We start from the raw sequence: 21,420 nt of genomic DNA, 5'->3' as shown, positions 1-21,420 counted from the left end.
TGCAGTCCTTGTGTTCTGCACAGCAGCATGAGAATGAGTCATCCCGTATCCCCCCAACATATTAATTTGAACACTAATTTTTCAACATACACTTAATTTTTGATTGGAAACAGTTCTGAGCCTTGGTTTATTTATGTTTGGTTCTGCAAATGGGATTTTGTTTTGTGGTCTGAAGAACCAAATTGCCAAAACCTGTTACAACCTGAAATGAGTTTGTCTGGTTCATCTAATTCTCCTTTTCTTCCCTCCCAGGATTTGACAGGTGGAACATTTGAAGCAAACCTGAGCATGCTGAACTTGCAGGAGGGGATGGATTATTACCACTTTAACTAAAAACCAAGGTACAGCAGCGATATTAAATCAGTTATCCTTTGTGCGTATGAGAACTGAAGTGTTCAGAGGTTTAGAATACTATTGTACACACAGCCACTGTTCTATTTGAAGCGCTGGGATAGTGGGATTTAATTATAACTATCAAATAACAGAGTATAATTAGAATATCATGTTGCCTGTGCACGTACCTCCCCATCAATTAGTCTTGCTAAAGATAACTGTTACAGCCGTTCCATTGGAGAGTCAGTAAGATGTGGTCTGAGTTCCTGGCAGTTGCTTGAGGTACTGAGTCACCTCAGTGTTCTTCAAGGGAAAAAGTAACGCTTAGTCCTTACTGCTCATTTACTACAAACATATTTGCTCGAACTAGTTGTAGAAAGAGATAGTAAGAGAGGCTTTGACTTTACCTGAAGTGAAACCTGCATTTTTTGTTCAATTATGATGCAAGAATGATGCTTACCCACAAAGATACTTTATGTTCAGGAAGATTTTCATTAGCACTAAGTGTTGCCGTGCTTAACTCTGAAGAACAATTATTTTAAGAGACTAAGGCAGCAAGTCAGGTTTAATAGTTTATATGTGTACAGCGAGCACAGGCTGGATGGCTCCATTCAGAGCTGCACAAGTATAAATCATTGAGAAACCCGGGCCAGTGGTGACAGACACGTGAAGGGAAACGCCATCTTGTGGCTACAGAAAATTACTTTAAAAACTGAAAACAGGATGAGTACTTTGCTGCTTCATCTGGCTTATCTGCAGAATGCTTTACAACATCGTCGCTGCCGGTTGTTCTGTCACACAGCGCGCTTGGCGGCTCAGGCTGAGCATCCCGTTTGTCAGGATGCTGAGCACAAACCCGTCGGTCCTGATGGCACCTGAACCAGGAGCTTCAGTTCCCAAAGCAGCAGCGGGTGCCTGGAGATTCATTGTGCTGAACTCTACAAGAGAGAAAAGGAACCAGAGAGGTCACCTGGAGCAGCACCTATCGCTGCTTTAACGGCACCGCAACCATGTAATTACATAAATGAAATGGAGAAGAAAATATAGACATATGAAGCTGTAATATTTACAGTCCTTTGTATCACCTGAATTTTTAACTACCCTCAGCAAACTTTTTGTGCAAGTTTTAAAGGAATGATAAGTGTTGATTTCATATCAACTTCATTCACCTTTTCATAATGTTCTGCTTGGCTTCCTCTGTTGTTTCTCCTCTGTTCTCAGGACCGGTGAGCTCCTGAGGAGCAGTGTTGTGCACTCCTGTGTGCGCACAGACTGGCTGCGAGTAGGAACATCTGGACAGCTGTGAAAAGTCCTTCACCTTCAGTCTCACTCTGAGTGACTCTAACAGAACTCTGACAGGTGCAGGCTGGACTCTTTTGCTAAACACCATACTAGCTCCTCATGTTAAAAGAGGAGGAAAAGGTGAAGTTCCCAATTGAGCCACATCCCTTCCAGACTGCACATGATGCTGGTTGTAACAATTCCATCTGAAATACCTGCGTGTAGATTTGGCTGATACAAACAGAAGAATAAGTAGAGACAGCTGTCTCCGAACTTGTCAGGCTTCTCTCTCCAAGGAGATGGGCTACCTGCATTAAAACAAAATGGGACCTACATCTGGATATATTGTCTGTCTTTTTCTAAACATATTGACTTTGAGATTCTGTTCCTCCTCTCAGGCTGTGTTAGAATTCAGTGGCTTCCACAACCCTAAGATAATTTTGTTGTTGAAACTGACTGGGAAGTTTTTATCCTTTTTCTTTCCCCAGAAAGGGCAGACGAGCAGTTCTGGAAACATCTGTTGTGTATTATTTCATTCATGTCACACTGCAAGTCTGCAACGTTTGCAAGAACCATGACTGGAAGAGCCTGAGCCCGCAGTCCTCAGCAATTCCAGCTCCTCCTGGGGCACCCTGATATTTCCCTGGACCAGTAAAGGACAGGAGCACACGGTGGATTGGGGGGAACACCGTGATCATGACTCTATTTCTTTAAACAGCCCCTCGGGCACATTTCTGTACTTTACCTTGGGCACCAGCTGCGGTTTGGGCACATTCATCAGGTCACAGAGACAGTTGCGTTTCTCTCTTACGACAGGCAATTCCGCTTCCCTGCAAGAAGAATAATTCCAAAATTAAAACCTGAAGTTGGCTACATGCACAGAACTTAAGCTGTCCGTGTGATGATTAAATTCCTATGTATACATACATACTTCCATGTACATTTCAAATTGCAAAAGCTTCTGTTGTGTCACATTTTAAAAACAATGTTACATTTCTGTACCACCTGAAGCCAGATAAACTGTAAGTACTCGGCAGGTCTTCCAGAAGTGACAGTTACTAGTAAAATATCCAAGATTATTATTCTAGGCTTTTGTGTTCCAAAAAATGGCACTTATTCAGCCCTTTTGACTAGAAGTTCTCCACATGTAGAGCTCCTTTTTGGTTTAGAAAACTTCATATCAGGATTTTAAAAACATGTCACTGGATTTGGAGAACATTCTACGATCTCGAGAAGCTTTTCCCTAAAATAGAAAATCCAGAACTAAGACTTGTGAGTCTTGTAAAAAGTTTCTGAAATAGCATGATGTCCGTGAGATAATTTCCTCAAGAACTGTGGGTTACAAAAAGCCCTCAAATGCCAAAAATCCACACAGACAGCATTCTTTTCCATGTTGTAAAAATCTACGGCTGCCTGGAATGCTGCTCCTATTCCTCACCAATTCAGTTGATTTCTTTTGTTTTCCTTAAGTAACAACTGTAAACAGGCTATGAAGACTGTAACGCTTAGCACAGACACAGAGTCTAAAACTACAGAGAAAAGCGTAACAGGCAAGTTAGAAATAACCTGGACCTTGGACACCTTGGACAATTTATCATATTTAATACTGGACCCCTTCCATAGCTAAACAAAAGTTATTAGCATAATTTGTTTAAGCTCTGAATGGTACAAGTGTAGGATAAACTCTACAGTTCCAACAAAGAACAAATATGCATATGCCACTCATTATCATCTCCCCCAAATATTAATTTCCATTTGGCTTCCTGTTGTTAATGCTTATTGTGCCTCAGAATTTACTAAGGGTGTTTCAGCACTGGGAGAACTCAATATGAGCATCTCCCTCTGACACTCAGCAATGCCTTCAAATATCTGCTTTTGTAAACAGTTCAAATCCACCAAGATAAAACAATTAAGTTTTAAGTAAACTAGCTCTTCATCTTTAATGTCAGCACACTGGCCGTATTGCAGCAGGGAAATCGGAGCGAGCCCTGACCCGAGACAGAGCGGAACAGGCCATCGGTCACACCGGAGAAACAACGGGGTGAAAATGGAATATTTCGTTTTCTGAAGTGGTTTTTAGCAAGTGTTTTGCTTTGTTTTAGCAGCCCGTTCAGGGGCAGAGCTGTGCCGCTGCTTTGTCTGCAGCACTTCGGTGTGCACCCCTTCTCATTTTGGAATTGTAAACTTTCCCTGGTGACAGCAGTAATCTAACCCTACTCCATTGTTTCTATTAACAAATTCTTTCTGTAACTTCTGTCGGACTTAACACAGGACTAAACATCAATATGCGGCTAAGCAAGTCATATCACCAACAGGCAGAATTGCTGATTGATACCCAGTTCTTCAAATCTGAGATTCTTTTTCTAATGTTGTACTGGAAAATTCAGAAAACCAGCAGGAGCCCCCCCTTACAATGACAAACTTAATTTTCTTTTACCAAATATAAAGTCATTTAAGCTCAAGCACAGAAATAAACTAGAAAGTAAATAAAAGTTAAATACTGTAAGCACGCAGTTTGAAAACATGTGAACCACTACCTTAAGGTGTATTTGTTCTTTGAATATGTCGAGGTTAATTTTATTTCCATGAAATATCAACAAAAGACAATATATAATGACTAAATAAATTATATATTTTTTTTAATACCTGTCTGTTCTCATGTATTAACTTTGACCACTGCGTGGGGCAGAGTTTGGGGCTACTAGAATTGTCTGTAGCAAGGAAAAATGTTTAACATAGCAGCAAAACGAATCAACTAATTAGTGTCTTAAAGCTCTGTATTTCCTCCTATATCCAAGACATGAAACTCTTCCGGGTGACTATAATGCGCAAGGCTAAAATTTGCAGAAGGGGGAAAGGCAGCACCAAAATCCTGGGGCGTTTTCCCTCCTCCGGCCTCCAAAGGTGCCGACAGAACGAGCTGCTCCTGCCCCTTCACTGGGGAATGAGACTGGTCCCCCCGTGCTTGGAAGAAGCCAAGACGGCAAGTCAAAGAAACTATTACGTTATAGAAAAGTGGTTGTTTAATTTATGCAATCATATGCTTGGGAAACAGCTACACTGTTCCAATTCAAAATATTTGCTTGAATACAAGGTTTGTAGCATTTTGAGCAATTACATTTCATGGAGGATTTCAGCTGTTCTGCCAATTGTGTTGTTTCCCAGCTTGCAGAGCTCCGTCCTCTCCCCGGATCCTGCCAGTGCTCAGAAACGCCAAGAAACTGTCTGTGCGGCTCAAGGTTGTTTGCGCAGTCCGGTCTCTGTTTCATGGCCGTTTTCCAAGATCTCCTCCTTTTTTATGTTGTTAGAAAAATATGGATATTTTAGCTTATCTGCTGGTGATTTTATACCCCTTCCAGTGGGACACTACACTAGGTATTTCGTTAGAACAGAAGAATTCTTTTCAGCAATACTTTTCTGGCCTAGAAGCAATAAAGAGCTAAAACAGCAGGATCGTTTCTTACAGCTTCCTCACCACCAGCTTGCAAAGACACAGACTTTAACTTCAGTGGTACAGAAATTATTTCAGCTGTTATTACTATCTGGCAACAACTTCACTTACCAGTTGGTATCGCTGAGGATGGTCAGAACCTCCTCCATGGTGGCAGGATCAACCACGTCGCTGTAGGTGATCAGCATCTCATAAACTTGACTGGCTGTTGTTTTCCGGATCTGAGGGGAAGAGGCAGCGGAACTTTGAGCAAAGTGTCCCCAGTCCTGCGTGGCAGAGCCCAGGGTGACTGGCTCCTCACACCGACAGTCATTGCAACACCATCTCAGCCCATCCTTGCTCCAACAGCCACCTGCTGCACCAAGGGACTCCGCTTCTGCACCTCAAGGAAATTCAGGCTACTACAATCGCTGTATTTTCACTAAACTTCTGCAGGAGTTCAGATTACGAAGGGCCACAGCTCTGGCCCTCACAGGGAATGAATTCACATGTTTGAGACTGGCCCAACTGGCGCATGTATTCCCTTGAAATGCCTCGCAGAGCCAAGGCCTGGCTCTAACTTTGGTTGCTGTAGGCCCACAAAACAGATTTCCCATCTGGAGATCAAGAGGCAGCAAAACTTTAGAAAACTGTTTGGAGATAGATGCTGATGTGGGTAACAGGAGCTTTTTACACGGCAGCTTCCGGAAGCAGTTAATTTGCAAGTATTTTTCCCAGAGCGCTGTTTAGCGATGATGCTGCTGTGCGCACAGGAAAAGCCAGTTGGGCTGGTTGCTAAAGTACGAGGTCTAGAAAGATACTACGTGGAAGACAGGAAAACTGAAAAAAATTCTAATTTGGGGATTTTTTTAATTCTTTTTTTTTTTCAAGGAAATGATAATATAAGCATGATGATGATGATAACCAAAGGAAAGCAAAGAAAGCCCAGAACTGGACACAATATTCCAGGTGTGGTCTCCCCAGGGCAGAGTAGAGGGGCAGGAGAACCTCTCTGACCTACTGACCACCCCTTCTAATCCACCCCAGGTACCATTGGCTTCCTGGCCACAAGGGCCCAGTGCTGGCTCATGGTCACCCTGCTGTCCCCAGGACCCCCAGGTCCCTTTCCCCTACACTGGTCTCCAACAGTTCATTCCCCAACCTGGACTGGAACCTGGGCTTGTTCCTACCCAGATGCAAGACTCTACACTCTCCCATCTGTAGAAATAAAACATGATGTAGAATACCAATAAAACATGAAATTGAAGTGATCTCTCTTCAGTTCTTACATTGTGCCCTTCCTGCAAAGGATTCCTCATGTAGCAAGTACACGCAACATGGAAACAGTTGGACTAAAAATCTTAAGTATCAAACTTTGCTGATTACCGTATGATTTTACCCTTAGCAAAAAGTAATCAGTGTTGGAACAAACACGGTGGGTTTGCTCTGGCCAGACACGCGTGTTCCAGCTGTTCTCAAGCCCTCATGAGTTTTCACATTCTTTGTTATGTGCCCCCGCAATTACTCCTGGTTGTTTCCCGTACACAACCCTACTATAGCTGCAGGTTAACGGCTGCCTGTGGCAGCGGAGGTGCTGCCCCTCACTGACTGAGAAATAAAGCCTACTATACACATTTGTTCAAAACAATGCTGCTTTTGTGCACTTTTTTCCTTGGAAAGTAATTTTAAATAAAACTACTGATAATATACATTGTCTTCAATACTTACTACAGGAAATGAATGGCAAAGAAAGAGAAACAGCTGAAATAAAACTTTCTCTCTCAGGTCTCCTTGAAATTGAATCAGGCCACAAAACCTAGAAAACGTAAGAAAAACCAAATGGATCTTGTGCGGGATTTGCGTGCGTTGCGACTGCAGCAGCACATTGGGAAGCCCTGTGGGCGCAGCTCTCGCGCGGGGCTGCGCAGACGCGGCGCAGTGAGTGAACAACACAAGGGCAGCGTCCCGTTTTAGGTTCGCTTGCACTGTGAATGTATTGCCAATAGAACAGTGAAAATAAGTCAATAAAAATCATTGCTTGACATTGTTAGACCTGAGTGATTTTCCCAGGTTTTTCCAATGAACTTTGGCTCAGCTTTGCGATGCTTTGTCTTTCTTCCCCTCCTCACCCAGTACTGTCTTTCCTTACCGGTACGTGTTTGTTTTGACGTTGCTGTCTGAACTGAGGGCTTGTACCCTAAAGCCAGATCATAATTCTGCAGGTGTTTTCAGCTCTTTTTAGTGCACGTATAAGATCTAATCAGTTACGTGTCATTTGCATTGGCACCGAGTCAAGTTCTCTCCAAGCAAAAAGCAAATGATTCGCTGCGTCTTTAAGAACAGCAACAACATTTTTGGGGCTGTTCAGTTTTATCAGATCCTTTGCATGTTTGTACCCCAACCACCCAGAAATACACAAAGCGATCACCACCTTATATCACGTGTGTTTGTGTGCATTTTTCATTTGAATTTCACATGAAACAGACGTGGCTGTTCCATCGGTATGTACCGTAGTTCAATTCTCGTCACTTTTTATGAGCAGAGAAAAGATGAGTCGGTTTCATCAACTTACACTCCTATGCTGGAGCGAAGCTTCCGGATGGCTTTGGATCTTCTGATCTCCTCTTTACAAAGGGTGAACAACCTCACTGCAAAGGGGGGGCTGAAAATGGGAAAGGAAAAGAAAAGATGAGCAATAGATTTCGGTAAAATTTCAAACACGTTTAATGATTGTAAAGATTCCAAATTAACGTTCATAGGAGAGGGAAGACACAGCGCAGACACACTCTGGACCTTTGGTAAAGACACGGTGAGTTTGGCCACCACCTTACTGGGCCTTTTTTTAATTATTATTTCATTTTTTACAGAGAAGACACTTGCATTAATTGTTCCCATTGCTACTGCCTGTGTGCTGAGCCCTCAATGTATCCAAAGAGGTTCAGTAAATGCGTGATGCCACAGCTTGTGTTTACAACAAAGCCACGTATGATCAGAGATACTACATCAGGAATTAAAATATTCTAAGGCCAAATAACAATTAGTCTGTGCCCCACTGCGGTGCGTTGGTTGTTCCGTAAGCTCTTCGACCAAACTTTACATAAAAGGGGCTGAATGTTGTTCTTAAATCCTCCACCACTTCACAGCCCAAATTCCTTTGGCGACTCCAGACAACCTAATTAAACACAGGGCTCACAGTTCTGTTAAGCGTCGAGTCATGAAACCATCTTTAAATATATTTAGCAAATTCTTTTCTTCTTCCACACAGTCTGGGAAACGTGATTCTCACAGCGCTTTCCCAGACACTCGTACAAACACAAGTGTTGGCGTATTCCAAGGATCGAGTAAAGACAAGTAAAGAGGGAATATTGCTTTTATTAGAGTACAAATTATTTAATCTTTTACTGGCTACACTCAAAGCTGAAGTGCCATAGATGCAAAAGGAACTATTTCATATTTGTCTACTAAGTGCAACTACTTCTAGACTGCACACTGTGGAAAACTCGCTGGATTTGTATGTGAAGCTGAAAGCAAAAATCTTAACGTTTCTTTTCTGCTACCGTGATTCAAAGCTGTGGATACAAACTACTCAAAAAGTTGTGCAGTGTAACCCACTGACAACCAGAACATTAAAAACAAGAGGTTTGTAGGAGTGACGAGATGTTTTGTTAAGTTAATGCACCTTATTATGAATAGTTTTCCAGGCAAGAGCTACTGGTTTTAATTACTTATAAAAAAAAAATCTTGACGAAATACTGACATATACTGGCAAATATTGACTTGGTTAAAAAAACTAACCAACAAACCATGAAGCCATTAAGCTAAAGAGTCAGTCGATGGCTGTCTCAGTATTGTCCATAATACCATATGAGAGTAAATAAAGAGTAAAGTTGCCAGGTATTTGATGTTGTTATTGAGGCTTCATAAGACATTTTCAGAGCAGCTCTCAGGACCAAAGAGTCTGGAAGGGCTGATGTACAACAGCTCCATCAGATGCTAAAGAGCGAGTTCTTTGCCATCCACTGCCCGCGGCCACCTCCGCGCTGCTCCCACTGTCGTTAATGTTAACGAGTAAGATACGCAGGAAAGTGCCCACAGGAGACACACGATGGGAACGACAGACACATGAGTGAGGCTGTGTGTGTGTGTATGTGCGTGTGTGTGTGTGTGTGCGTGTATGTGTGTGTGCGTGTCTACGGACACCGATTTGTCTGGGTAGAAGAGGGAAGAGCGTATCTGCTCTCTCAATATCAAAAGGAGGGATGTTTTTTCTTACCTTGGTGCGATTTTTCTCCTCCCACCCCCAATCACACGCAGGCATTGAGCAGACAATTAGTGGCAACAGCTGCGGTGCACGCCTGGCTTTCAGCACACAACAACAGCAACACAGCGAATTAGGTGAGATTTAAATTGGTTCAACGACATGGACTTCGCTGAGTAGAGCAACAAAGAGACCAATTGGAACAGGAGCATCTGGAATAAATTCAATGCACGTAACCTTCTGTGCAGTACTTGGTGTTTAAAACAGATGCACTTCTGTCATTCGCCAGGTTCACGTACGCAATAACAAAACTGAACCTACGTGTGATCTCAGATGACTCAAATAGCTTGGCCTCCTGAAAGGAAATTGAGAAAATTCCTTCTCCTGTGCGGGCACAGCGGCAGCAGAACCAGCAGCACCTGGGGAAAGGGACCAGTCTCGGGGCTTCACATGATGTGAACTGGGCACACGCGGCACTGCCAAAAGGTGCCGCTTTTTCCTCCTAAAGGTGACCTGAGTTTCACCAGTTCAACTGAGATCACCCGCGGTGGCCAGGACAGCCCTTTGCTCTTCACTTCATGGTTTGTTAAGCGATAGCTTAATATAATTGCTTTAGAAAAAAAACAACACAGGAGCATGTAATACATAGAAATCACTAGTTTGAGGTCAGTGGGGATACATATCAGCTTATAACACTGCAAGACCACCAGAAAAATATTCTACATGTACAACACATTAATACTTCCACTGAATATGTAAATTACATCCACACAAGAGAAGGAAACGCCACCTTTGCTGACTGCTCCATCAAGCATTAGATCCTGAATTGCCATTAGATCCTGAGTCGCCATTCGAAGGCTGCTCTGTTCACATGGTAGTGTGAACATCAGCCCATCTACCGCACTTTCCAGGGAAGGAGCAGCTTATCAAGCCCCCGGCAGCCTGAACGGCTCCGCGATCGCCCACCCCCAGCCCAGCAGAACAGCCCCTGTGCCACAGGAGCCGTAACCACAACACGACCCTCCAGCGCCGCTTTTGCAAGCGGCTTCAGTTCACTCCTCTTTTCTCCCCATCCCTTGTCTCACTGCCAGCAGGGAGCTCACAGCTACCACCATATTAAAGAGTAGCCACTGGTGAGTTTAAAAAAGCACAATGTGCTCTGCTTTATTTACAACAGCTCTGCTTCAAGCACGGTGCCCTTTGCCTCCCCATCAGCCTCTCTAATTAATTAGCACTCCCTACAGGACTATTAATACAGCTCCACAAATTCACCATGTACACTGAGATGGAATTGGGAGGTTTTGGGTTGTGCTACAAGAGAGGAAATGCCATTTGAGCTGAAACCCGGTGCCCTGTTGGGTGGGAGGGAACACAGTAACCGGCCCTACAGGCACACCAGGGCTTCAGCACAGCAGACACCTGCCAGAAATCAATGGGTTTCCCCACTTCCCCCCCTGCTTCCCAGGTCAAGGAACCACCTCAAGCTGAATTTTACTGGACGAAAGGTATTTTGAACTTGGAACAGAGCTCTCATGCCACTGCCCGTGCAGCAATACGAACCGTTCCTGCCAGCGCAGGGAGGGGAAACGCTCACGTGGGACACGCAGGTTGACACCAGCGTCAGGAACAGCCAGAAAAACGTCAGGCAGAGCTTTTCTTTTTGTACAATATTCAAACTAAGCCAAGGACAACAAAGAAAAGCTGATTCTGATTATCTTTTGATCACCCCAGTGATACTAAAGCCGATACATTTCAAACCCCACCGGATGGGTATTTACCCCACACCTGGTTTCCCGGCTGGCAGGTTCAGGGGCCCTGGCACAGGAGTGACCCACACGTGACAAACGAACCTCACTTCAAACAGGGGCATTCACAGTGGGATAATGGAGGAGAAACACCCAGCGATCCGCTTGTCCTCCCGCACAGAGATCGCAGGACCAGCCGTACAAAGAGCGTCAGAGACGCTGAAATTCACCTGCAGAACCACCAGAGATGCTGAGCTGTGTATTCCAAGCTCCATGAGCTACAGGGTGTGAAGAGGCAGGAAGATGCCCGGTGGGTCCCACCTCTGCGGGGCAGGAGTGACACCATGTGGCAATTTGCTTTAAGAGGAGCACTGAGCTCCTAATGAACATCAAACTGATCCAGCCAACAGCCGTTAATCCTGTTTAAATTCAGCAGCGTTGGCTGAATGACACCTGCTCTGGACAGCTCACGTTTTGTTAGAAAAAAGGACCCAGGGTAGTGCACAACATCCATTTGAAACTTCAAAATATATTTACAAATACGTTTTTTATAATGTGACAGCTGACTATTAAGCAGCTGTGTGGGCATAAGCCTGATGCCAGACACCCTACAGCTCCATCGCTAAAACTCCACTGGGTGCAATGTGGTAAGAAATGAGGAAAGGAGATGAAATGGGAGCCAAACACCCCGAGGAACATTAATGTTTCATTCCCAGCTTCTCTTCTGCTACATGACCAGCAAGAAGTTTGCAGGAGAACAGAAGCACCAGGAAGGCTGCTCAGCAGCAGCGAGCCTGCTTTCTGAACTGCACCCTGCCCCTAATACAGCCAGACTCTATATGATCATCTCTCGACCACAAGGTACCTATTTCACCAAAAACTGTCACATGCAGGAACTAAATTCCCTGTCCCTTTCCAGCTGTCTTCAGACTGTCCAGAGCTCTGGCCTTGCAGAGCTTTCGTACGGTAACGAGTTCTTGCGCTTCATGCCAACATTTCATTCCTTTGCCAGGAGAATGATCCACTGGGCTGTGTAATTTTTACTTTCCTGGTTTGGTTTCATCATCAAACTGGAAGCAAATAAATTTGGATCTGCTTAAAAATCTTTTCCCCCTCCCCTCATAATCCCCCTGGATGATTTGGGGCCTTAGTGATGCCTCCCCAGGCTTTCTGTTCGACCTGGCACGTGGGAGACACAGATTGACCCAGAATTTCCACCCATAATCTATCACCTGGAGCCTGTGTGAAGTCCCACATCACTGGCATGGTTACCAAACCAAACAAGTAATATGCATTCCAGCTGTCAATATCTGACTCGTTTGAAATTCCCATTCAAAATCAGGCTGCCAATTTAAGAGAGATTATCTAAATATACACTTGAAAACAAGAGTAGACTCAGTTCAAGCTCCTAGAGCGATAAAAGCTTTCCAAATTTATCTGCTGTGAGCAATTCTTGAATCAAGATTCCAAATCTAGTATACGTGCTGGTAGGAGTCACGTTGTACAGTTCTGCAAATAGCTGTAGTTGTGCCAAGATGCTGCCTGGGAGCCTTTGTGGAATATATTGTAATATTACTGAAATTAAAATAATTTCCTTCTGAAACATCTGCAAAAAAAAGCAGGATTGCACACTGGAATATCTTACTCATGTTGATCCATTCCTGAACTAAATACTTTCCACAACTGAGCTCGGTGTGGAAAGCTGGGATATGCCTTCTGCAGTCTTCCTATCAGAACCTTAATCAATTTCTTTGGAGATATTCACTTTAACAAGAGCAGCACCGCAACAGGAGATGCTGTGGCTACAGGTTGGCAGTGAACAGGAGCGCCCTCCGAACAGCAGGCGTGTGGGGAGCGGGAAAGCAAAGGAGCCGAGGGGAGCGACACCGGCCCAGCTCTGCCAGGTGACACGTGCACATTGAACTCAATTAACGTGCTCATTGGTAAACAACGAACCAATAACCAACTCATACAATGATATGAGAGGCGCAGATTTTATCAAGACCCTTCTCAGACTGTCTGGTCTGGAATTTATCACAGCTGCCCCGCTTCAGGAAAACTAAAGCGTTATATCCACATACACACAGTAGAGCCCTATGGACCCAGATCTAGAGAGCAGCAGTCAGGGTGAGATTTAAGAGGCCTGTTGCATGGTGGAAAATCAACAAAGAAGACTTCCAGCAACTTACTTCTCTTGCGTGGTAAACAGATCAAAACAGCCGTTTGCCAGCATTTGGTCCAGCATTGTCAGGAGAGGTACAGACACCCTGATGAAAGAAAATAATTTAACAGTGTAAATACACTTCTTGGCATAAACATATACACTATTTTTAATTAGAAGCAAAGAAAGAAACTTCCTCTCTACCTACACATATTTAAATCAGAACTCTAATTTGCAGAGAGGAGGGTTGCTCGGTAACCTGTGTGTGCTGGCTCAATCATCCTGCTGGCTGAGAGGGGGACGTTCCGCTACAGCCAGAGGAAAAACACCTAATTAACAACACGCCTGGTTTAAACTTGCAGGGTCCTGAAAACACAATTAACAGCAGTAGAAAATATTAATTTATTTTCTAGTGTATAAACAACATATTCCACAAAATGTTTCAAAAGCTACAACACCTTCTCACTACAGGTAATTACCAAATGAACCAATACTCAATGTGTCAGCTGCGTAACTATGGCCATGTTTGCTATTTCAACAGCTGAGACAAGAAACAAAACTGAAAACTCTATTAATAGTCGTGGGTTTTTTTCCCCTAAGGAGTGTTTTCTCTTTTGCACGTTTGATAAGCAAGGCTTAGAGAAATTAATCTCATTGTGCAGAATGAGTTGCCTTTGAGGAAAAATCTTGACAAGAAAATGATACTTTAAGTCTGTGTGAAAACACGGCACCTGCAGGAAATGCGGGCTGGACTGCACTGGGAAGTGTGCACCAATATACGATCCCTAACATTGCGTTATATGAAAACTGCTGCTTATCACATTATGAGCAATATTAGAATATAGTTAATGCAAAATATTCTACCAAAGGTACCGCTGTACCGAACAGCCGCATTAAAGCAGACTGACATGGCTCTAGGCGTATTAAAAAAGGTGTGCCAGACATCTGACTTCAAACAGTCCTGCTGGTAAAGATGAAAAGGCAAAAGGAAAAGGTTACCGGTCATTGTGCAGGTTGTCCTCAAAGACCTTCAGCAGCGTCTCACAAAAGCTCTCCATAGCGCCGGGGTCGTTCTGGATTATCTTCATGTAGCCGAACAGGCTCTGGGCAGAGTATCTGAGCTGCGAGAGGAGGAACCTCGAGTGAGCAAACAGCGACGGCACGGGATGGCGTGACCCCCGGACCGAGCTGTGCACCCGCACCAGCACCGCTCGGCCAAGTGTAACTTCAGTATCAACACTTGACAGGAAGATGGTTATTTTACTGTCATTAATCCTTTTTCAAGGAAGGTTTTTTTTCCTTTTAACCATTGTAGGAAAAAAAAGACCACATTAAAGGTTCATTGTTTTCTTTCTCTCAAAATAAAACATCCCCAAACCACTGTGATTATCCTGCTTTACTTCAAATAATAATAATATTGTTATGGCACTGAAAGTTAAAGAATAAACAAGAAGTTCAAGAGGTAATATTTATTAAACAAGCTGATGTAACTGAAAAATGCAGGCAAGCTCTCGGGCACATGGCTCAGGCCACACAAACCAGCAGTAAACTTGGGTTAAAAATTAAAACCAGCTCAGAAATAATGACTCTTGGTTTGACTCTGTTGTGTGAATCAGCCCGTTTGGGAAGACGGCAGAGGAGGCGGCAGTTCCACATCCAGCTGCCCGGGCGGGATCCCACAGCCCCGGCAGCACGACCCGGGTGGAATTTCAGTCTCCAGGCTCACCTTTTAAAATATTGACTTCTCTTGGGGACAAGAAGAAAAAATGGTGGGTTTTTGGTTACAGAAACTACCTCACAGAATCCCAGAGTGTCAGGGGTTGGAAGGGACCTGGAAAGCTCATCCAGTGCAATCCCCCCATGGAGCAGGAACACCCAGATGAGGTGACACAGGAAGGTGTCCAGGCGGGTCTTCAATGCCTCCAGAGTAGGAGACTCCACAACCCCCAAGGAAAGTATCTCATCAGGGATTAATGTCACCAGATTTCTGAATTATCCTGGCTGCTGTGAAGGGTTATGGGTCCTGCCGGGGCTTGGGGGACTCGCCCAGGGAAGGGGGTGGGAGTTGAGGACACCCCCAGAAACTGGGGTGCAGTGAAGGGGGCTGTGGGAGGGGAAGGTGGGAAGATCAGTTTTGAAGTACAAACTCCCTTCAGTTTTGGTTGCAAGTGTTAAGTAACGATCTGTTGAGGGCTGGAAGCAATACGTAGCCTATACAGTTAGTGGGGATTTTCTTTCTGAAGCTCATACATGGCTTTTGAGCTCATACATGGCTTCCCTCAGAAGACTGACCCTTTTATCAATAAAAGAAAAAACACATCAGTACGAGAAGAGTCACAAATATCCTCCTAAAAGCAAAAGAGAAGACCGTCTATCTAAATATTTTATCTAACTTAAATTTTATATTAGTAACATTTATGGGTGTACCAGCACAGAAGAACAAGAAGCACGTTATCTGTGAGCCTAAACTCTGAACTAGTTTCCAGAAGCTTTGGCTACTTGTAAACAAGCCGGCCCAGGAATCCGCACCGCCCGGGACCAGCACAGTCTGACCATTCGCTCTGTAGGCAAACACGCTGGGCAGCGCAGGAGCAGGAAGGTTCCTTTCAAAGGGTCAAGCCATTTCAAGATTTTTTCAGTTCCTCTGCGTTTCAAAATGGTAATCAAATCTCAGTGGAAAATGTTTAAACATCTCTAAGAGCCAGCTATACTAAACCAAAACACTGAATTGACCTGAGTGTGGTTCTTTCATATGCCGAAGTATCGTCGGTGCATTTCTCTGGATGTGAAGCATAAACAGTATCCTTCCACTGAAAGGTCTTTAGAGGATATACAATTATAAGGAAGACAGATTTCCTGAACATTTAAAACCTGCTTAATTCTTGTATACTACCCTTTAAAACAATCTGTGCATTTAAGACCATTACAAATAAAGACTAATTTTTTTTCTTAATACCTTACAATAGCAGAGATCAATTATAAGCAGAAAACAGGTCACAGCTGCGTCAAGTCTCTCTTAAAACATGCATGGTTAACCATGTAATTTTCTCCCCTAATTCTTTTGTCTTTTCAACTACATGCAGATCTCGCACCGTTTTTTGAAGAAACCTGAATTACTCAGTGCTTTTCCTGGAGATTCAAATGACTGAAAAGGCAAGAATAGGCATGAAAGAGAAGGGCAGCACAGCTACACACAGATGTTCCAAAGCTGTGCAAAACCGAGACAGAGTAGCAGGATAATCAGAAAGAAATGTATAATGAAGACAGCACTTCTTCATTAGCAAGTAATGAAACAAAATAAAAGTACAGGTGTGGATGAACCATCAGCTACCTGCCCAGGAGATTGAAAAATGGGATGTCTTTCAAATAGCCAGCCATACAAACTTTACTGGAAGAGCTTCTAACATAACAAGATAACGGTACATGAACAGGTTAAATCCGTATTTCTCCTCAGGTGAACACTCCTTTTCTCCAGATAACCTATGAGGATAATATCTGAGCTCTAACCTTAACTGCTCATGAGTATTTGCAGAGAAGAGCATTTCCAAATTTCTTCCTCATCTCTGCAGAACACAGAATTCACACTCTATCAAAGGTGCAACATTTACCTTTCCCTGGGGTTGTATGAGGACCCAGAAAGGAAATTAGGGGGTTAATGGGTTGGAACTGGGACAACTTTGGATAAGAATTTCAGAGGAGGCCTGAGAATGACCTTGTTCTTATTAAACACAGCAAAAATTAGGTACAAAGATGCTCAATCTACCTCAGGGCTCTGGTTCTTTGCAGTTCTATCTTGGACAGAGCAAATAAAAGTCAGTGGGGCGGGATGAGAAAGGAAGAGCCTCTGCCAGGGGAAATTGAGGCTGGATGTTAGAAAGCAATTCTTTGCAGAGAGAGTGGTCAGGCATTGGAATGGCTGCCCAGGGAGGGGCTGGACTCACCGGCCCTGGAGGTTTTTCAACTGAGATTGGACATGGCACTTAGTGCCATGATCTAGTAAATGGACTGGAGTTGGACCAAGGGTTGGACTTGATGATCTCTGAGGTCTTTTCCAACCCAGTCCATTCTGTGATTCTGTGGATTTGGGGCCTGTTCCTTCAATCCAAGTATGCATTCATGTCCATAAGCTGTCGCGGTTACCAGGTGTTTTAGAACATCATCTTCAAACATCCCAGCATTTTCATTTGTAAGAACTAACACAGCTGCTCAAAGCCCAGTATTTTCTCCAAACGGTACATACAGTCATAGCAATGAGTCCGTTTTGAGGAAAGTAAAACATAAATTGTATAATGTACTTGGCACATGCATAATGTTAACATCCGTCTGCCATAGGCAGGCTTTAATGTTTGTCAGGTGCTTTAACATACATACACGTTCACCAGATATTCTGGCACTGGCCACTCCAGTTGTTCCAGGTCTTTGGCGCCTCATGCTGGAATCCTGGTACTGACCAGAGAAAACTTTTCATTTCCAAGATAGGTTGGTTTTTTCTCTTGTTTTTTGGTGGGTTTTTTGGAAAGTTTTTACTTAAAATTTCTATAACATTTTTAAATGTAGTTTCCACTCTTTGTGGAGGGAGGAGAATCATGGGACATTCTGTGCTTCAACAACATTTTAAATATAGTGTAGTTGAACAATCATGAAATTATATTAAAATTATCTCCCGACTCCTGAAACTACAGGGTTTGTGAGCTGCAGAAAGAACACCATTGTGCAGTTCTGACCTCCATATACTGAGAGGAGGTTTTTTTTAATGCAGCCATATGAAATATGCATTATTGTGGGCCAGATATATAATTAGAAGATTCTTTTACCCAGAGAAAGTGCCCTTTGAATGAAGGCGATGTTGCAGAATGCCAAATCCCAGAGGGAATGACATATTCTGCTTTTCCAGATCACTTCAAATGCGGGAGCTACAATTCTGCCAGCAACCGCGCTGCCACCCAAATGTTTCTGAGATCCCACACAGCTCGTTTCAGAAAATCTCTTTAAAAAGCACAACAAAGAGCTACTCTTGCTAAATATACTGCAGAGCGATTTTAACCATGGAAAAATAGCCACTGACCACTGAATTACAATAGAGCCTTTCTCCTACTAATGCCCAAGATGATTTAAAGAAAAATCGACATCTGAACACAGATTATCTTGCAGTATCTGAGAATCTTCTAACTTTCTATGTCCATGTGTGCATATATGTTTTTTAAGGGAGAGAGGGAGGAAAGGGGAGATCACAAGAATACACACAGGTTACTGCAAGAACACATACTCGAATATTCTTTTTCCTTTATCCAAGATTTTTAAGAATCTGCTTCTTTCACATGGATTTAATAGCAACAGTTCTTAAAATTTTCTATTACTGTTTTAAATCAGTCCCTGGATATTCAGTAAAGAGCACTACGGGCTTTGATAGAATAGCTTGAAACATAAGTCATTATAAAACACCTCAATTCTAATATATAAATTATTTAAATATTAAACGTAATTCACCACACACTGTATAATCCCAAGTGTAAGTACTCTCCACTTTGAGCCTCCCTTGCACTTCTATCTGGCTCCAATGAGAATTAGGTCATCTTCTTAACTAAAGCCAAAGCCCTTGAGAACCCTATAACCGGAACAAGCCTTTAGCGTTAAGAAAAATGCAGGGTCACAGAAAGTTAACATTTCAAAATCATATTTTGAAAACAGTACAGAAGGTTTCCCTTAAACACACCGGCAGATGGTAACGCGGTGAGTGACCAAGAAGTAACTGAACTGTTCACACTTTTCAAAACCAAGCACAACCAGAACTTCAGGGGAAAAAAAAAATACATATATATAACTAAATGTTGAATAAGACTTTTCATCTGACCTCACTTAGCAGTCAGAATGTCTGTTCCTCCACAACTTTCCTCCCTTTTTATACTTATACAAATAACTTTGGTTTTGGTGAAGCCTCCTATAATTAACCATGTTTGACCAAAAGCTGAATTTCATGTGTGTGTCTGCTATTAAAACAATCTGTTAATAGTTATATTGTGATAGACACAAACCAAAAAGCATATGTTTCCAAAGTTCTAAAGTAGCAGTTGCTATATAATTTCCTGCCATTTTAGAAGCATTAAAATTCTCAAAATGGGTTTAAATACATGAGGTTGCAGAGCCACCAAATCTTAATTAGACACCAAACTTAATTAGAAATGCTCTTAAACACTGTCGGGGTGCTGACTCATGACCTTCTCCTTTCTGTTACAGGGCCACTGTAAGATTTAACTGATAGTCCAGAATATTCTGCTTCTGTCATTTTGAACCTCATACCGAACCGTCTCCTCATCACAATAGTTGTTTTCATATATGTTACAGCTTTCCCTACATCAAAAACAAAAAAGTAAGAAACCAAGTATCTTGAAACCAAGAATTCTGAAACTAGCAAGTCGAGCTGTAATACAAGGAGAGAAGGATACACTAAAATTATAATGAAGTCTGGAAGATTTTGGCAGCAGAACAGACGACCAAAAAGTGATAAAGACACGGTTCATGCACAGAAGAGTGAAATTGAGATTGCAAAGCTCGGAGGATTTGGATAGACATTTGAATGATATTTCTTTGTAATGAAACATTTGGTATCTCTTTGGTACTTTTTAAGAAAGCATATCAAATTAATAAAAAAGAATCTTCACATACTGTTAACACATACTGAAGAAGACACGTTACAAATGCAAACGGGGAGATTCACCTGATTTAAAAAGAGCGATCACCCTGCATTTAGCAGGCTGAACGGTGCTTAAGAGCTTGGAAACGTGAGCAAATAAACCTGAGAGCTGATGGAGCCAACAGGCTGGAACACTCGGCTTCCATCACACCAGGAAATGAGAAACAAAGTGTCTTACTCCCTGCTTCCTGCATGCTCAATAACTCAAGAAAACACTTTTAAATATGAAAAATATAAAACCCATCAGGTTTATAAGTATGACTTGATTAAGAATGTTACATCTGAAATTCTCATGGAAATAACTCCCTGCAATATCCATTGCAACAGGCTAAACAGCCAACCATTTTATCAGGTCACTGCACTCTGCTGCCGCACAGGAAAGCCGCTCCACTTTCTTACCGTTGTCTCTGTTAATCCACCAACAGACACCGAGAGACCCAAAAGCACATAGTATTGGTACGCTGGCAGACCCAAAAGCTGAGTGATTCGAGGGAAAGCTTCTGATGGAGCATTCCAGTTCAGAGTCTCCTTCTCTGACCTGGGGAAGGAAAAAAGAATCTTCTATGTGTGCACTGTCTTCTTTCTCCATGCATTCCCATGCTAGGTCCTCTCCTCAAACAGCACGTCAGTGAAAACAGTCCCTGAATTACCTAATAATCAAACTAATGATGGCTCTTTAAGCGTAAGTAAAAAACGCAAATCAAAACTTCAACCACCGCCAGTAAAGAGAAGTTCTATTTTATATATTTATACATTGTACACTTCAATGAAAGTCCACCAAACAGCACAAGTATTCCTCAAAGAGCACATTCGGGCACAGAAATTACCTCAGGTTGCTGTGTTAGGTTTAACGGTGCGCATGCATCTTTTTATTTTCACTGGTTTAGCATACCTTCTTCAATATATTACCTTGGAAATATCCTCTCTAGCTCTTCTCGATGAGGTACGTGAGGAACCGGAGGACGGTCAAAATGTAAAAGAGTAAGGAACACGTATCCCGCGTGAGCCCGGAATTTATCGATTTTCTCAGCTGACTGTTGGGCCAACCAGCACATAATCTGTTTGCAGCTACAAAGAAGAAAACAATTCATCACGTAATCTCATTAGTAGAACATGCGTTTAAATTTAAATTGTTGCAACTATATAAAAAATATCATGCTATAAGGCATTCTGGTCTAACTCTTTGTAATGAATGTACAAGTGATTTAAGACATCAACAGAGTGGCAGAATCTTTAGAGCTTTGTCTTCCATTGATCGATCAAAACTGCCATGACGTTAACATTACACAGTATTTGATATTCACATACCACCTTTCATCCAAACAGATCACAGAATCACAGAATGTCAGGGATTGGAAGGGACCTGGAAAGCTCATCCAGTGCAATCCCCCCGCCAGAGCAGGAACACCCAGATGAGGTGACACAGGAAGGTGTCCAAGCGGGTCCACCGCTCTGCCATCATCCATCCACCTCATTATGTCCTCATAAAAGTCAATGCGATACAAAGGTCTGGATGAACTA

General features: G+C 42.8%; 2 protein-coding genes across 8 annotated transcripts in view; one reads left to right on the top strand and one right to left on the bottom strand.

The window, feature by feature from the left end:
- The window catches only part of B3GNTL1 (UDP-GlcNAc:betaGal beta-1,3-N-acetylglucosaminyltransferase like 1), a 97,228-nt gene extending 90,708 nt beyond the window's left edge, over positions 1-6,520 (top strand). For 3 of the 7 annotated variants that reach the window (XM_082067363.1, XM_082067357.1, XM_082067364.1), the window contains 2 exons: positions 253-341; positions 2,103-2,348. In XM_082067363.1, the coding sequence (XP_081923489.1) occupies positions 253-333 (81 nt within the window). In that variant the 3' untranslated portion in view covers positions 334-341; positions 2,103-2,348. Of the gene's footprint in view, positions 1-252; positions 342-1,135; positions 1,266-1,554; positions 2,349-4,779; positions 5,087-5,935 lie in introns of those variants that run through there. The other 4 variants (XM_082067360.1, XM_082067361.1, XM_082067359.1 and 1 more) reach the window with 4 other exon arrangements.
- The window catches only part of TBCD (tubulin folding cofactor D), a 116,012-nt gene continuing 95,472 nt past the window's right edge, over positions 881-21,420 (bottom strand). The window contains exons 32-40 of the mRNA XM_082067354.1: positions 20,809-20,967; positions 20,299-20,437; positions 14,208-14,329; positions 13,237-13,314; positions 7,617-7,706; positions 6,773-6,860; positions 5,177-5,286; positions 2,360-2,444; positions 881-1,271 (exon numbers count right to left, since the gene is read on the bottom strand). Of these exons, the coding sequence (XP_081923480.1) occupies positions 1,257-1,271; positions 2,360-2,444; positions 5,177-5,286; positions 6,773-6,860; positions 7,617-7,706; positions 13,237-13,314; positions 14,208-14,329; positions 20,299-20,437; positions 20,809-20,967 (886 nt within the window). The 3' untranslated portion in view covers positions 881-1,256. The remainder of the gene's footprint in view (positions 1,272-2,359; positions 2,445-5,176; positions 5,287-6,772; positions 6,861-7,616; positions 7,707-13,236; positions 13,315-14,207; positions 14,330-20,298; positions 20,438-20,808; positions 20,968-21,420) is intronic.

Source organism: Streptopelia decaocto (assembly GCF_964273445.1).
Source record: "Streptopelia decaocto genome assembly, chromosome: 16".
Classification (NCBI taxonomy): Eukaryota; Metazoa; Chordata; class Aves; order Columbiformes; family Columbidae; genus Streptopelia; species Streptopelia decaocto.
This window is presented reverse-complemented; position numbering and strand designations above follow the sequence as displayed.